Raw genomic sequence first — 17376 nt, 5'->3', positions numbered from 1 at the left:
ATGTGTTTTATTCCTCCTGAGATAGAAAAATAAAAAAAATTAAAAAGGGGGGGGGACGGGGGGGCAGACAGTGTGTGTATATGCGTGTATGTGAGGTGAGATGGGGAAGGGAGGGGGGCTCTAAAAGTAGCTCGATCAAGTCCAGTTATCCTGCGAACAGACAGCGCCGCGGCCCGAGAAGGGATATGTGTAACCTTATCCTGCCGTTCATTAATAAAAAACGCACTTATTATGTTGATTGGGTTTCCAGCGGAGAGCACAGGCTCAGGAGATGTAATCTCATGCAAAAAGCCCAGCAGTTTCATTCCATTAATAAAGCAGACTATTGTACTAAACTGCGTGTGCGTGAAACCCGCCAAGTTTTCGCATTTTACTGCGGTTTAAACCTCTTACAGCTCAAGAAAGTCAGTATTTATCTGTTTCCGCTCATTATAAATACTCTCCTCCGCCGTGGTCTGAAATGAATCATTTGCCGCGGTTTTAGTTTGTTGTTTCTGTAAAAGGGGGGGAAAGAAGGGGAGAAAAAAATAAAAAAAATTTGATGGACTCATTAAGACTTTATAGGACACCCGAGACCCAAAAACGCCCTGCTGCGGCCAACTTAAACTGTTGGCTTCAGTGTGGTGTGGTGGTACTAAGTAACTTCACGACATAAACAACAAAGACATCCAAAGAAGTGTTGGAAAACAACTGACCACATTGGTGACAGCTTAGTGGGAAAAATAAATTGCAACTGGAGACTGCAAGATTAAACCTGGAAGTAGAGATCTATCTATCTATCTACTATCTATCTATCTATCTATCTATCTATCTATCTATCTATCTATCTATCTATCTATCTATCTATCTATCTGTCTGTCTGTCTGTCTGTCTGTCTGTCTATCTGTCTGTCTGTCTGTCTGTCTGACTATCTGTCTGTCTGTCTGTCTGTCTGACTATCTGTGGGAAGGTAAAACATGAGGCGCAAGAGCTGAAGCGCTGATTATTTCACGGTCTCACACGCCATCTAGTGTAAGCGTATGAGAATTGCAGCCATCTTCATTCCAATCTAAAGGCCTCTTGGTTCTGGTCTCAGTGGTTGGGTTTCACTGTCCAGGGGTTAAAATGAATTATAGATTTTTTTTTTATCATAAAGGCTTCACAGGAAGCTGTGTGCATTAACACATAAGCTGCATTAGTCACTTAATGTGAGAGTCAGCTTAAAAATCAAAGGATAAAAAGAGTGGGGTAGAGGAGGCGACAAATTTGGGTAGCATAAATCACTCAGTGTGTGTTTGGATTCCTCTCCGTTTCTGTGGCAGGAGGCAGGTATGATCTATGGCGATGCTCATCTATTACCAAACGTGCTCCAAAGCTTGCATTGGATTGAAAACAGAGCTCAGGAAAAGCAAGCTTCCACATGTGTCAGCCATTACTGCAGACAACTCAATTAAGTCTGAATGCCTTTTTAAGTGCTGCATTGTGGCACATAAGGGGGTTCTTGGGTGATAATATTTGCAGTTTTCTTCAAGAAAACTTGAAGGATTTGGAACTGTGGGGCTGTGCATGTTGAGTATGAAAAAAAAAAAGATCGCTTCTGAGTTAATAGTTTTGCCCGCCACAGTTCTGGAGGAATTAAAGAAAGACGTATGCCCATGGGGGAACCGTGGTGGGAGGCAAAGAGTCAACGCTGCGCACATTTCTATTGAAATACGCAGGGCACACTTCGTCCTTTCATCTCCACTGCTGCTGTTTATGTTGCTTTGTAATGGCTTTTAAGGTATCCTGCATGCAGTTGGCAGGGATGAAGCCATAAAGTGTGCTGACACGAGGGAACGCTACTGAATGTGCAATAATACCGGCCTTTACTAGTCCTTTCATGCTTTGGAGAAACTTTTCAGCGACTGTCAAAGGAGGCATTTATCACTTTAATCCCCACCTGGCACGGAGAATGAAGGCGAGGGTAAGTTACACATCCCTGCCATACAGTCGCGTTCTTTCTCTCTCTGTCTCTCTCTGAGTGGATGAACAGGTGGTCATCTGGAGACGTCAAAGCCAAACACTCACCTGCTTCCATTGTTCGGGGTGTGGTGTCATAGATAAAGGCGTGTTTAAACAGCAGTTATTGCCTGTCTTTATTTCCCCTTTGCTCTAAGTTATTAGCCCAGGACTCATATTTAGATGGCCGGAGCCTTTAGATGAAACTTCACTTCACTTCACTGTGTGCTTACCTGAACTTTCATTTTAAAATGGTGTTTTAATCAGTCTGGGTTGGAGGAGGTTGTACTTCACTCAGGGAGCTGCCATCTAATGGCCCTGTTTTTAATTCCCGTCTAGCTGTGTTACTCATCCTCATTGTGTTAACACTGAATTATTGTATTTGTCACATTTAGTCTCTTTTGCAGATGCAAGGTGCCGATTCTCCACTGGTCCCACAGCAATTAAATGATTCATTGGCTTTATCACGCTTTAACAGGATGTTGATTGAGAGCGTAAGCCATATTGATTGTCCTGATGGAAACAGGAAATCACAGAGATAGAAATAAAATCATCTGTTGTTCCCGGTGTGAGGATACCCAGGGGAAAGGCAGGCAATTGCGCACTGTTGAGTGGCATTACCCCCAGCAACCTCCTCCCCTCCATCCTCTCCCCTATGGAGACCTGGAAGAGACGTCATCCGCGGTTGTTATGCTGCGAAATGACGCTGGCACTCTCTCCACCACCCTACCCTAACCTACCCTACCCCACCCGCCCCTGCTACTGCAACATTACCCCTGTGGTCTCTTACGGAAGATGCAGCACTCCTCGTCTGCACCATTTCCAGCATGAAGTTTGACGCCTGACAGTAATCAGCCCCTTGCTTTCTGCCGTCATTTCCCCTCATGTGGAAGTGGAACCACTTGAGCGCAATGCTGATAATAATATCAGCCTAAATGCATCCTACACATAAAGCTCGTGACTGGCCTCGATCCCGTAAACCTACATGATTCTCTCTGTGCTGGGAAATCTCCACTGAAAACCCTCGACATGTGAACGAGAATATTGCTTGAAACGATCGGCGGGACTTATTATCAATCCGCAGTGATAATTTGATAATTAGCTCTTTATCCATGGCCTTTGCCCCCATTGTTGTTTTAGTTGCGAAGATAAAAAAAAAATACCCCCATCCTTACACACACACACACACACACACACACACACGCATACACGCGCAGAAGCCAGCCCCTCCCCATGTGCTCCCTCTATCTCACACACTCACACTCTGGAAGAGCACGTCACTGAGCTCAGGGAATGAGTGGCTCATTAAGAAGAAGGATGTGATATTCTGAATAGAGACTGTGAGACTCCCTGCACATCTATTTTTAGCAGCGATATCTCTATGGCACTCACCGTGGTGTCGGTTAATTGCAGCCACAGCCCCAGATACCAATTAAGAAAGAAACAAATGCTTTTAAGGTGGGGATGTGTTTTTTCTTCTTCTTCCTACTGGAAAGGTCTTGTGTCCATCCTCAGTGGATACAGGGAGTGGGCTTGCTCGCCTTGTTTTGGCCGTGTCAGGTTTGGGACATGCGGAGTGCAGTCAAAGCATCAGCCACGCTATTTTTAAATGAGTCCCAGTGGAAAACAAGATCTAGATTTTTTTTTTTTTTTTTCAAAATATTTATGGTTGCTTTAATGTCTCAGGCTGTCGGATGTTCACCAGCTCATTGATCCGCTGTGAGTCTTAGAGCTTCTTGGAGGTAAGGGATGCAAACGTGCTCAGGCAGTTCAATAATTATGGATGTGTATTCAGCATTTTCTCTTTGTCTGTTGTGGCACAATGGTTACGTTGTGACTCTTTGAGAAGGTTGGTGTACAGCAGGAGTCTCAAACTCCAGCCCTCCAGAGCTGGTCTCCAGCAATCTCTCAGTGTCTCCCCGGTCTTTCAGTAAGCAGCCATGTTCTGCAGAGGGTTGCTAATGACCTAATTCTTTGGTTCAGGTGGATTGCAACAGAAGTTGCAGGACAGTAACCCTGGAAGCCTAGAGTCTGAGACATCTGCTATGTGTGAATCTGTCTCTGGTGGATACAGGCCTCTTAAAAACAGACCTCAAGCTCCTCATTCATGGCCACAAGGTTTGGTGTCAGACTGGTCTTGCTGTGCAGACCAGTTTGTAGTGCAAACAGTGTAGCAGTGCAGCGGCAATGTTTGCCAAAGCTGAAATAAACACAATATTAGCCGCTCTTCTCAGTCTGTCAGCAGATGCTGGTCATGTGAGAGGTTACTGAGATGTTAATGCAGGGGAGTTCTTGTTTGTTGGGCTTTAAACAACCACTCCAACTACCAGAACGAGGCTAAAAAAGAGTACACACAGTGTGAGCTTTTAAAACAAGACAGTTACCAATGCAGAAAGGGTGAGTGATAGCTGGGGCCATTATAAAACCACACATGCCTGCACATTCCTCACTGTACCCTGTAACACACCCCTTCATAAATAATAGCAAGCCTGTTAGGATGTTTCAAGCATCTATTTGTGCACTCTTATCTTTAATAATAAGCAGTCTCTCTTTCTCTCTCTCGCTCTCATCTCTCTGATGCTCAGCACAGCTTTGGTGCGTTTGCTGCCAACAAATTGAAATCTAAGCCAGACCTCACATAGATTTACAGTTTGCAAACAGTTTGAAAGCACTGATGACACGGTGCCATTATCAGTTTGATAAAAACATGTTGTGGTATTTCTAAAGCGCTCTCTTTTTGGCATGCAAACAAAGAGTTGTGGGTGTTAAAAAAGGATTAAGTGATGCATTAATGATCAAGAAGGGGCTAGCTTTGGGAGAAATACTCTTTCACTAACCGTCTTGTCCTCTTCCCTCTTTCTGTTCTCCCTCCAGTTCCACCAGGTTAGAAGAGTGATGACCATCCTGTTCCTTACTATGGTTATTTCATACTTCAGTTGCATGAGAGCTGCGCCCCTGAGAGACGCCCCGGGCATGCGGGGCCATCGGACGGAAGGCTACCTGGGCGCTGCTGCGACGGCCCCCCTAGGCCATGGGACTCCACAGAGTGGCGGCGGGCCGGGCCAGCGCGAGGAGCTCCCCTCGCTCACAGACACGTTCGAGCAGGTGATAGAGGAGCTGCTGGAAGTGGAGGGTGAGGCGGCGCAGCTGGGACAGGGGGCCGACAAGAGCCAGGGAGGTGGGGGCCCGTCGCCCGTGGCCACCGCAGAGGCCAAGGATGTCGACCTGTACAACTCGCGGGTGATGATCAGCAACCAAGTGCCTTTGGAGCCGCCGTTGCTCTTTCTCCTGGAGGAATACAAAAACTATCTGGATGCTGCAAACATGTCCATGAGGGTGCGGCGGCACTCCGACCCCTCGCGGCGTGGAGAGCTCAGTGTGTGTGACAGTATTAGCCAGTGGGTGACAGCTGTGGATAAAAAGACGGCGATAGACATGTCTGGGCAGACAGTAACCGTCATGGAGAAGGTCCCTGTCCCCAATGGTCAACTGAAGCAATACTTTTATGAGACCAAATGCAACCCCATGGGGTACACAAAGGACGGCTGCAGAGGAATAGACAAGCGGCATTATACATCCCAATGCAGGACAACCCAGTCCTACGTGCGAGCGCTCACCATGGATAGCAAAAAGAAGATTGGCTGGCGGTTTATAAGGATAGACACTTCATGTGTATGCACATTGACCATTAAAAGAGGGAGATAGTGTATAAAATGTATAGATTTTATTGAAGAGTTTAAAAAAGAGAATAAAGAGAAAATATCTATTTGTATATATACATAACAGGGTAAATTATTCCGTCAAATGAAAATTTTATGGACTGCATGTAAAAAAAGATGAAGTTTATACAGTAAAGTGATACTACAGTCTATTTATTGAACATATTCATGACATTGTAAACAATTAAAAAAAATCTGATCAGTCATTTGCGCCCAGTTTAAATTACTATATCACATTGAAGGAGACATTGTGATCTGTTTACGTTGCCAAGAATTAGAAAATGAAGGAAGAAAAAAAAAACACGGGCAAGGAATGAGAGAGGACAGTTCCATCTTCAAAAGCTTGCATGCTGCTTTCAATTGTGAATTCAGAAATTCTCCGCTTTCAAAGAAAAAAACCCAAAAAAAAGGATATGATGCTGACCAAAAAAGAAAAAAAAAATCATTCAGCTCACATATTCAACAGAAGATTCCTCTCAAGTAAAATTATCTGTTTACTGTTCTAAACTTCTCAAGGTAATGTTGGAATTACATACTATGTCAAGGTGCTGTTGTCAAAGCTTTGCTGTTTATTTTTTTATCCCCACCAGAGGAAAAGATATATTTAAAAAGCATATATATATATATATATATATATATATATATATATATATATATATATATATATATATATATATATATATATATATATATATATATATATATGAAGAAATCTATTCATTGACATGTTTCTGGGTTAATATTCATTTTGTATGTTGTGAAGTTGTTTGCAATATTAAACTGAAATATTTGAAGAAATAAAAATGACTATAGGCAACTGAAAAAACACAATCAATGTCGATACAGTTTCAACAGTGCATCTTTAGGTAGATTAGTTTGCGAACAGCTGAGAAGGGGAATACTGGTATGTTACACAAAAAAGGTATGTTTATGACAAAACCAACACATTTCATGACCACCTGCAAAGCTACTTCAGAGGGATTTTTTGTTGTTGTTTTTTTTGTTCAAGCTGCAGGAAGACAATCGTGGAAAAATAGGGAAAGTAAGAAAACGGTCTTTGGTGACAAATGGAGCAAACGCTCTCTTCCAACACAGTAAAGCAACTTAAATAAATTACGTTTTATATATTTTAATATATTCTTTTCCATGGATCACTCAACTTGAGAGTGAGAAACATCAGGAAAAACATGCCTGCAGCTTCAAGTGCAGACTAGTAGAAGAAGTGTTTGAGTACACATCGGGCATGTCTGAGGTTGACAGTGATGGATTCAGCCACCCATACATTTGTGTACATTATAGATATACACCCAAGATTTTCTTCTGAGTTCAAGGTAATCCCATGTTTGAATCATTTTCAACAGAGCAGTTGTCACTGATCTTACCCAGCTCTCATGCTCAGTGTAAGCAAAAGGAAAAGCCATCCTTGACATCTGGGAGACGACTGATACATTCCCACCAGCAGAAACACCTCACAGCATTACATGCCAAGTCTAAACGTCACAGTTTAAGGTTTTTACTGGAACAGAAGTAGACTGTATTTATCCTCTGCATGAGAAATTTTGGAAATACCATGTTTATTTTTTTCATTATCATCAAGAGCCTCCTGATCCCAATCACTTAATATATTCTTTTCAACTGAAAGGTAAGTGTTGCCGCTGAATAAAAAAGAAGAGTCTGTCAACTTCTCCTGGAAGGATCCTTCAGCAATACCAGATGACATGAAGTTTAGTCTCTAAGAAAAAGGTTTCTCATCGTGGCCATAAAGCCATTTTGATGCGAGAAGAAAAGCCATGTGCTCTCAAAGATATTTCTCACTGAGACGGAGCTGAAGCGTATTTTGTCAAATTCAAGTACAAACACATCCCAAGCAAAGAAAAAAAAACAGGAACAGTGAATCAAACACGGAGACTCTTACTCCATAAGGTAGGTGCTCCAATTCCCAGGAGTATGAACCTCAGGCTGTTTTTGTCGCAACAATTTAAAGTGAAAGAAAACTGCCATGCTCTAATTACACACTTCTTGATGACATTTGTCAGAGAGAGGCCCCTGTTTGAATGACAGAAATATAGTAATATTCAAATGTAGCACAGAACAATTACTACGTCAAGATATGGTGTTTTGTTTTTTTCTATTTTTTGAGCTGGGGCAGTAGCTGAAGAAATTAAAACAATCTCAAAGATGAACAAAAAATCACAACTGCTGCACAGATTTGAAATTATGTTATGCTAAACACATTTCCCAGTCAACAATGTTACGGAACTTTAACAAACTTTTTCTGTGTGCGTTTCATCACTAGATGGGGTGTGGTCAGAACTGAATCATGCTCCAAAGTTGACGTACAGAGAGAGAGAGAGAGAGCAGTGCAGCAGAAGCACCACTGATGGGTTAGATCCTAGAGCAATGCTACAATTAGCCACAGGAGGGCAGTAAAGAAACTAATCTACCTCTGTGCGAAAATCCAATTTTTTTTCTGAGGGCTCCATTTTAATAGAATAAACTCTAATATTTACCTCTATTCCGAGCAGACTCTGCCAAGAGTTACAACGTTAGAATTAGCGTACGCATGAAACGCGCCTAAAAAGAAGACATGGCGGAGATGGAAGGAGAAAAAGGAAGAACAGAATAGCTGAACAACAAATATTGATTCAAATGCATCATGTTTGGTTTAAAGAACAGTTTTATACGAGTCAAAATTGATACTTTATCTAATAAACAATTAAAGACACTTCTGTGCAGAAAATGGAAATCATCTTACACATAAAGCCGGCAAAAACATTATTTTTTTCTCGGAGTTGTCCTCTGTTCGAGGCTCACCTGAACGCAACGTAACACTGGCAGCTAGCCTAGCAGTGCTAACAGAGCTAATCTGATTTATCGTCTCAGTTAAGCGCACGAAACGTTCTCCAGGATTACCAAATTTCGTTTTCCTTATATTCCCCAAAGCGGCATAACAATCTAACATCGTCCAAATTCTGTTTTGGAGAATGGCATCTCTTGGGGAGCCTGTGCGATTGGAAAGAGGTAACAATAATTAGCTAGCTAGTTTCAGTTATACGAGAAAGGCATTGGCCTAGCTTAGCTGGTTATTGTTTGAATAAAAGTTGTATTACTTTCACGTTCACGTTATTATTTGGTTGCATACACTGGATTAAAGACGTATTATGAATCATTCAAGCCGATTTCTTTTGGTCAAAGAATAGTAAATACAGCGTTAAATTGTTTAAGTCACATTAGCTAATATTGACAACAGTGATAGACAAACCCAGCTGGTCTAATGAAGTTAAGTAGAAATTAAAAGCCTTACAAATCAAAATGTGTTCATTGTTATTGGCATGAAGAAGAAAAAAAACTGACATGTAATACTCTAGATCTATTTCGAATAAATGGGCATTTGTAATAGCAAACTACGCCTTTAAATCGGCACTTATTTCTTCATTTGTTACACCAGACACGTTTAAAAGTGCCCCACAGAAATGAAGTGCATGCACGTCTTTACAGTAAGCAGTTTGTTAGTAATGTTTGTTGGCCTTTTTGAACAATGCTTACAGTGAATTGCTTTTCGATTTGATGACAACAGAAACTGACGGAACTCTGATGACTTGAGGATGCCTTGCCTATGAAAAGCAATATTTTAACAAATGTTAACACTGGGGCAGTAATCTGGGCAGAGCTGTAAAATGCTTACTTTTCTTGGTGTAGAGCTGCACCTCTAAATATGCTTTTACAGTAATCTAATCTATTAAAAACTGAAGAATATAAGCCTTTTCAGGGTGATGGTGTTGCTGATAATTACTCAGTTTAAACCAGTTAAAGTGGCAAGTGACACAAACTTCCTTAAAAATCTAAACAACATTCATGGGACGCTTTGAGATTTATAGTATCACTGTGCATGGCATCAACTGCAGCTGTAGATTATGTTAAGTCACAGACTTCATTACAATATTAATGTTAGCATAATGGCAATTTCAGAATGCAATATTTGGTAAGTCACATTTCTAAGGCTACTTTTACTCATTTGACTGGTTGGATGAACTTTTACTGCCCTTTTTAAATACACATAATATAAATTTCAGTCCATAAAATGCTTAAGCTTACGGGAACATGGAGAAGAGTAGAAAACTTGTGTTAACCACAGTCTATAACAATTATACCCCAATTCTTTGGTTTTCTAATACCTTGCTGCTCTAGTTTCAACACATATATATATATAATACTATGACTAAATTGTTTTTATTTAAAATCTGAAAACAACAAATATTTCTGTTTCGGCTAACACTGGGACTCTTACTTTATACTGTAGGTAACATATAGTCATCTTTATAAAATAATAGCTTAAGTAAATAAAAATGGCTTTGGCCATAATCTTCGGAAGGTGACGATGTAGCATTTTTTGCTATTTAAATCTTTACATGGTAACAGAAGTACAATATCTAAAAACATCAGCTGATTAGTTGATTGGCCTATCTGCTTGGGAAGCTAGCCTGCTGTGGGTTCCTTAACAAATAGGCTGCCTAAAATCATGGCTTAGTGCTCAAATGAAGTTTGTTGATTCATTTGTGAATATTACACTGTGATGGATCTGCATATGTTCTGGTCGACAGATATCAACCGTGCAATTGAGCTGCTTGATAAGCTGCAGAGGACGGGGGAAGTTCCTCCTCAAAAGCTGCAGGCGCTGCAGAGGGTCTTGCAGAGTGAATTCTGCAACGCTGTCAGAGAAGTGAGACTATTTGAACATTGGATTGTCTATTTTCTATCCTGGTGCATTGTTTTGGTAATTTGGGTTATTTTTGTGCACCTTTAGGTTTATGAGCATGTGTACGAAACGGTGGACATTAACAGCAGTCCTGAAGTCAGAGCCAACGCCACAGCTAAGGTAGGCTTCGGATTACTCTCTAATCCACAATTACCTTCAATTCCTATTGCATCGGTAAACATTTTCCTTTGATTGCAGCATATTTCCAAGTGCTAAATGAGCTAGTTTGCTTATTTTTAGGCAACCGTGGCAGCTTTTGCAGCAAGTGAGGGACACTCGCATCCACGTGTGGTGGAGCTACCCAAGACAGAGGAAGGCTTGGGTTTTAACATAATGGGCGGAAAGGAGCAAAATTCGCCGATTTACATCTCACGGATCATCCCGGCAGGCATCGCTGACCGACATGGAGGCCTTAAGAGAGGCGACCAGCTTCTCTCTGTTAACGGGGTGGTACGTTCAGAGAATTACTAAGGGAAACTTGAAGCTTTAGCCTGACACACCTCAGTCTGAAATTATTTAGCGACTATTGTGGACAGTAGTCAAAGTACAGCTGTGCGCAAGAGGACCCTAAACATTTAAAAGTTATGCATACTTAAGATGTTAAAGGGGTAATATTATGAAAAGGTGACTTTTTTGAGCTTTATATCATGTTATAATGCTATTCCCTCGTCAAAAACTTACCTGGAGTGTTGTCTTGATTCTTTTATGCACATTTGAGAAATCCTTTAATCTCCCATAGCAACCATTGAGCTGTGCAAGACACCTGGGTGGACCTAGCACCGCCTTCGAGGTGCAGCTCCTCCTCGGAGTTGTGGTTTCCAAGTTTCCGCCTCACTGCAAGTCCACCACACAGCTCCTTCAGACTAGCCAGGAGCAATTAGCAAAAAAAAAAAAAAAAAACCTGGTGGAACTGTACATCTGCTGAGTTCATAATACGACTTACTTCTCAGTATAATACTGGTAAAAACGTTGTTAAAGGGTTAAAAAAGGAGCCATGTTGTGATGACTTCCTGAAGGCAGAGTGTTGGAAAGAGTAGGACTTTGATAAAGAGACAAAGGCCCAATTTCAAAGCCTAAAATTACTAAGTTAATTTCTTTTGAGTCAAATTTGATATATGGAATTTTTTATAACAATTGAAGATAATTGTTAATTGATTGTGCTATAAAATGGTATTATGTGCCTGGAAAACACATAATACTGACATTTAAGATGGTCAACAGTCCCCTTTGATTTCAGAGGCCCTTAACATAACATTCTGTATTAAAAAAAAAGAACTCTTGGTTTAAGGTTCAAATTTCCTCAAAAGTGTAATTTTTGGCTGTATTTAATTAGGACTCATAATCAAAGAAATATATCACCATGCATGTAATAAACCTTAATAGTTTCTTAATAATTTCACTGAAATTCAGCAATATTCCAATCTGCACATGTACTTAGCTTTGTTTGTATTAAATAAATCATTTGAAGCCGGTAGATGCAGATAGTGAGTTGATCTTTGTGTTTCCCCTTATAAAGCACTTGTGGGAAACAGATTCCAGGTTGTGAAATCTGTATTTTCTGTTTCCGCAGAGCGTGGAGGGTGAGCACCATGAGAAAGCTGTAGAACTCCTCAAAGCAGCCCAGGGCACAGTGAAGCTGGTTGTAAGGTACACCCCCAAAGTCCTGGAGGAGATGGAGTCACGATTTGAGAAAATGAGGTCGGCAAAGCGCCGGCAACAGAACAACTACCCGCAGTAGGATTTTTCCAGCTTCCTGCTCAGTTCCCCTGGGTCTCCTCTTTTAGTTATTTTGGTTATCTGCTCTAGTCTCTTTTTATCCCCTCGTTCACTCACTCTACTCCCTCCACGCACAAAAAGAAAACAAACAACTTGACTAATTTTAGTTAATTCTATCATATGCTGTATATTGTGCTTCTAATCTCCTCTGTAGCATTTTAATATTAACCACTGTTACTGTACTTGACACTAAAACTCTAGATACACTAGAATGATCATGATTGTCTGTGACTTGACAATTTGAATGCAGATTTGGCTTCTTTTTTCTTTTTTTTCTTTTTTTTAAGGTAAACTGTGTGACTCTTTTAGACGGAGAAGGTTTTTATTTGTTTCATCACAGCCACTACCAAGTGCCTCAGGGCAAACATATTCATGTCATATGCTGTGGAAACTAACCTTGTTTTATTTTAACATTTTGGATGCAAGTACTGGTGGCAGGAATTAAACCAACAAAGTCCGCTTTCTTAAAAAACAATACATCATTTTAGTGAACAAAAGTTAAATCATACATTTTAAATTTAATGGCATTTAACAGACATGTCATCAATAGAAAGACTTGGAAGTTGATATAAAAGTGATGTTTGGCTTAAAAAAGAAAGATAATCACTGTATTCTCAAAGCTCAGGCTGCACAATAACAAGCCCAGCAGGGATTTAATGGGGTCTCAACAAGTCTAGAGCTGAGCTGGTGCCACCGCAGAGCTTCACATTGTATCATTTCTCAGAGTTTGACACCTTCAGAAGCACAGACTCTGCAGTCACCCTGAGCCGAGACAAAACCTGTTCAGTTTCCACTCATCTCATCACGATGCATATTTCTGTTAGTAATGTAAACTCATCATGGAGTGGAATCTCACAGCTTTATTGAACATTCATTATTTTCAACAGCCATGATTTCTGTAGCAGAATTGTTGTACTTCAACAATGAGTTCAGATTTTAATTCTAAGAATTTGGTTTCTAAAATCTGTGAAGTCTCAGAAACATAAATCATTTTGGTAGTTTTGAGTCTCCTCGTAGGTTTCTGGTTTCTTTCTTCTCGTGATAATTTAATGTTATAAATTTAATGTTAACTAGGAACATCGTACTACCACCGCTATGTTTGACACTAGGTTATGTCTACCTAGCACCTGATCTTTGTGTTACCATAAAATATTCAAATAAAGAGCATTTTCTTTGTCTACGTTGATCAGTTGGAAACTTTGTTGGAACTAAAGGTGCTTAAAGTTGATGAGTGAGGTTTCTTTATTTGGCAGCAGTCTGATGTAAAACTGTAGACAGTGACACAGGTTTAGAGTGAGACTGGTCATTTGATGGTTTCTGCCAGTTTGAGCTATTTTTCTGCCATCCTAATAGCAAGCCTTAAAGTGATGTGTATGTACGATCACATTTTTACGACCTTAAGGTCTACCGCTAAGAAATGAATGTAGAGATTTGTTCCTTTTCCTGGATCTGCTTTTGGACTTTCCTTGTTTTTGGGGTTGTTTGATACAGTGATCGCTGCAGGATGGCAGAGAAAGCACAGAAAGTTGGGAGATGTTTTTATTAATTTTATGATTATCACATCTTTGACACTTTAATTACCACTGAAATAATCATCTAGATAGGAATATGGATGTATTCGATCCTGTGTCGTCTTTTGGGAAATGGTCATTTCCAGATGAAATAGGATCGTCCACAGCGAACAATGCTTAATACAATCTTTCATTATTTTATTTGTATTTTTTTAAACAACAGAGCAGAGTTTAACACAAGATGGTATAAGACATCTGTACCAAAATGAAGTGCGGATGCACATTTCCCGGAAGTTTTCGTATTTTCCAAAAGTGAACATCTCAATTCACACTACCTTCATTCTCCAATTGATGAAATCATTGAAGGGTTAATGAGAAAATAATAACACAGGCATTTTAATTAATCGTCTAGATGCTTTCAGAAAAAAACAGAAAGCTGCAGGTATTTCCTTCAGTAATGAAAAATATAACAATAATTTTCTCAAAATTGTCTTTGCCTCATTTCTCACATGCATGCATGCCATTTCCAAAAGTACACATACTAAAATGTGTTTTTTATGAATTACGATCCAAAATGTCACTATAACCTGTCATATAATAAACACTCCGCTTACATATGCATCACTGCATGTACAATAATGTATTGTATTCCTGAAGTCTTTTCATTTTTGGATTCTGTAAAAAAAAAAAAAATTCCCATGATAAAATGTATGTTGGGAATTATTTGAGTTGGTAAAGCCTCTCCTTGTTAATTATAGCAGCAGAAGTGACATGAGAAATTTCTTGCTTTTCCAGTAAAGGACATATAAAAGATGATTCTAAGTTTAAAACTGTATTAAAATTCATCACAGATTAGATCAAATTTATTAGTAAAGCCTTTTTTCCTCCTTGTTTCTGATGTTAAATGTGTAGCATGCTGCAAAGTATGTTTTAGTTGTCCAAGCCATACAGTTGACTCAGGATTGATATGCTGCATCACTGGGACACTAGAGCATCAATAATAGCTCTGATAAATGAAGGAAACAGATGACAGATGAAGTGATTCTAACAGCGATTCAGTAGAAGTAGTCATGTTTCAAGAAGTAGTAGTTTTGATTTTTAAAAATTAGAATAATAAAGTTAAATCAACCTCTAAGTTTTAGCATGTTCTTACATAACAGAGATGACCTGAACCCAGTGTAAATACAGTCCGTTTTTGTGAGCGGTGCATGAAATTTGATCATTGAATGTACAGATTGGTGATATTTTTTGTGGTATTTCACATAATAAAATCTATTGACAACATCAAGAGACAAGTAGGACAGCTCTCACTAAAAAGAATTCATTAGTAGTATTTCGTGGCACACTTTGGGGGCAGTTTCAAGTTCTTGTGAAGGGGGTGTTAAAATTTAACAAGTTGCATAAACAATAGATTCTGAGCTGACAGTGCAGTTTCATTTAATGGCTTACATCCATAACTTTTGCAAAAAAAAAAAAAATCTAAAATAATTGTTGGGAAAAAATGTAAAATGGAACAGGCTCAATGCAAATCAATTATCTATGCAAAGTCATTTCGCAAACTTCAGAAATAAAACCTTTTGGTGCAAAACAAGTGAACAATATAGTACGGCAGAATGTTACTCAAAATTGCTGTTGAACCTGAGGCTAGTGGTGTACTGTGATTCATGGGAGTTACACAGCTTTACTAAACCATTATCGTTCTGATCAGTGTCTATGCTTAAAATATGAGACTTAAACTCCTAATTAATGATTGTTTAAAGGCTTTAGGGATGATCATCTTCAGTAGTTACCTTTTTATTGAGAATTAATTAGCATTGTATGATAATGACATACTCCGAAAAGAGACTTAAAGTATTTGTCTACATCTGTCTACTGTTGTAACTTGCGGTTCAAGCTGATCAGAACCAGTTTGTTTGGGCTGCAAGTAGCAAATCATTTCACAAATGTACTTGAATGGGTGCAACTTCACAATAAGACTTCCCTTATAAGATATTCCTACTTAGTTAAACCTGTTACTCACAAGAGTTCAGAAGCAGAAATGAAATCAGGCTTGTGTATTGCTTTTCAGGACACTCAAAGACACTTTACATAAAATCAGTCATTTCCATGCACGCACACATTCACACATAAAAGGAACTTTTCATACATTAATGTAGATCCACTATTGAATTACCTTTATCCCTCCCATCTTGCCCATTAACCAATTTCCTACGACTGCTTTAGAATGATTTATAAATTAACAACTTATTTATAATTGGTTTATGTACTATTTACCACTCATAAGGGGAGTTTTGTTATAAAGTCGTGCCCATAAATTGGTGGAAATATTGGAATTAAACACTGAAGAGTTTTCATGACTACTTAGAACAACATTTTGTTTTTATTTTCTAAGTAATACATGGTATGATCTTATTAACGCTAAAGACACTGATTGCATATGATTCTTATTTCAAAGAGGGAATATTTAGACATTTGTTGTAGCTTACTCAAATTTACTTTTGAGTTGAATGTAAATAAAAGTCCTCCATTAGAATAAACTTTGTTCCCTAATTATGTTTAAATCCAACAGTAGCTTGCTTAGCGTAATCCTCACCTGCATACATGCTCATATCAGAAAGTAAACATAATGAGACTCAGCTTTGACACTGCATAGTCACTGTTCCTCTGAATGTTTATGGTCATTGTCTTGAGCTCAACTTTTTACAGGTTTTCCTCGTCTGTAAATCTGAATGGTCAATAGAATATTTTTTATAATAGTTTTCTTTTGATAATTATTCTCAATTTTGTAAGTGGTTTTCCTAAAAAAAATAATAATAATACCAGGAATTGGTACTTCCATTTTGACTGTGTACTAGGGCAATATCAGCTCAACCTTTCCAGAAGGAAACTCTGAATCACAAAAGGTAAATGGTCCGATGTCGGTGCTTCTTTTCTGAGCTCTGAAATTGTTTTCTTTGTGAAACTAAAACCAAACTTAATACATTTGTTCAAACTGTTGATAATGTCTTCAGATTTTTTTGGTCAGTTTTGATTCAATCTTAAGATCAGTAGATGGTGTTATGTTATTTTGTGTTGTCTGGTTTTGTTTTATTTACTCTTACATTGATGTGGAATGTAAAATGTGATGTAGAACAATGAATATAGTTGTATGAGACACTCAATAAATTGTGCTTACATTTATGAAATTTAAGTGTTTTGTGTTTATTCTTAGATCCTACCTTTCACTGCAACTCTGTCTACATATTTTTATAGTTTGAAAAGTTTACTTCATAAGGGAACAAAATTTTCACGTCTTCGTATCAGTGTGATCATGTCAGTATTAAGTTGTTAAAGAGTCCATCTTAAGTATCAGTATCAGAGGATTGCTTGTCTTGAAATGATGTATTCTTGTGTTAGCAATCGTTACTTGTAAAAAAAAAAAAGTGCCACCATCATAGACAGAATTATTTTCCTACTCGCGCAGAGCTTATGGGAAAGAGTAGAATATTAATGAAATTAATATACTCTCCCCTGATTATTTATTACCTAATTATTAATTTATTTAATTTTTCTTTGGGATCAATGAAGCAGTTTTGAATTGAATTATTTCATGTTATAATGTTATTCCCTCATCAGAAACATCCCTGGAGTGTTGCTT

General features: G+C 38.9%; 2 protein-coding genes across 4 annotated transcripts in view; both read left to right on the top strand.

Annotated features, from left to right (window-relative positions):
- Positions 1-5902, top strand: part of bdnf (brain derived neurotrophic factor) — a 41728-nt gene extending 35826 nt beyond the window's left edge. For 2 of the 3 annotated variants that reach the window (XM_088004251.1, XM_014998839.2), the window contains one exon: positions 4852-5902. In XM_088004251.1, the coding sequence (XP_087860377.1) occupies positions 4852-5682 (831 nt within the window). In that variant the 3' untranslated portion in view covers positions 5683-5902. Of the gene's footprint in view, positions 1-985; positions 1943-4851 lie in introns of those variants that run through there. The other variant, XM_014998831.2, reaches the window with a different exon arrangement.
- Positions 5903-8511: 2609 nt separating this feature from the next.
- Positions 8512-16924, top strand: lin7c (lin-7 homolog C (C. elegans)). Its single transcript, XM_014998841.2, has 5 exons — positions 8512-8717; positions 10298-10416; positions 10501-10572; positions 10693-10902; positions 12023-16924. Exons 1-5 carry the CDS (start codon positions 8681-8683, stop codon positions 12188-12190), a joined length of 606 nt encoding a protein of 201 aa, XP_014854327.1. The 5' UTR covers positions 8512-8680; the 3' UTR covers positions 12191-16924.
- Positions 16925-17376: the final 452 nt, after the last annotated feature.

This window comes from Poecilia mexicana, unplaced genomic scaffold, assembly GCF_051168715.1.
Source record: "Poecilia mexicana isolate PSO_F unplaced genomic scaffold, ASM5116871v1 scaffold_3, whole genome shotgun sequence".
NCBI classification, from domain to species: domain Eukaryota; kingdom Metazoa; phylum Chordata; class Actinopteri; order Cyprinodontiformes; family Poeciliidae; genus Poecilia; species Poecilia mexicana.
The sequence above is the reverse complement of the archived record's forward strand: the minus strand, read 5'-3'. Positions and strand labels throughout refer to the sequence as shown.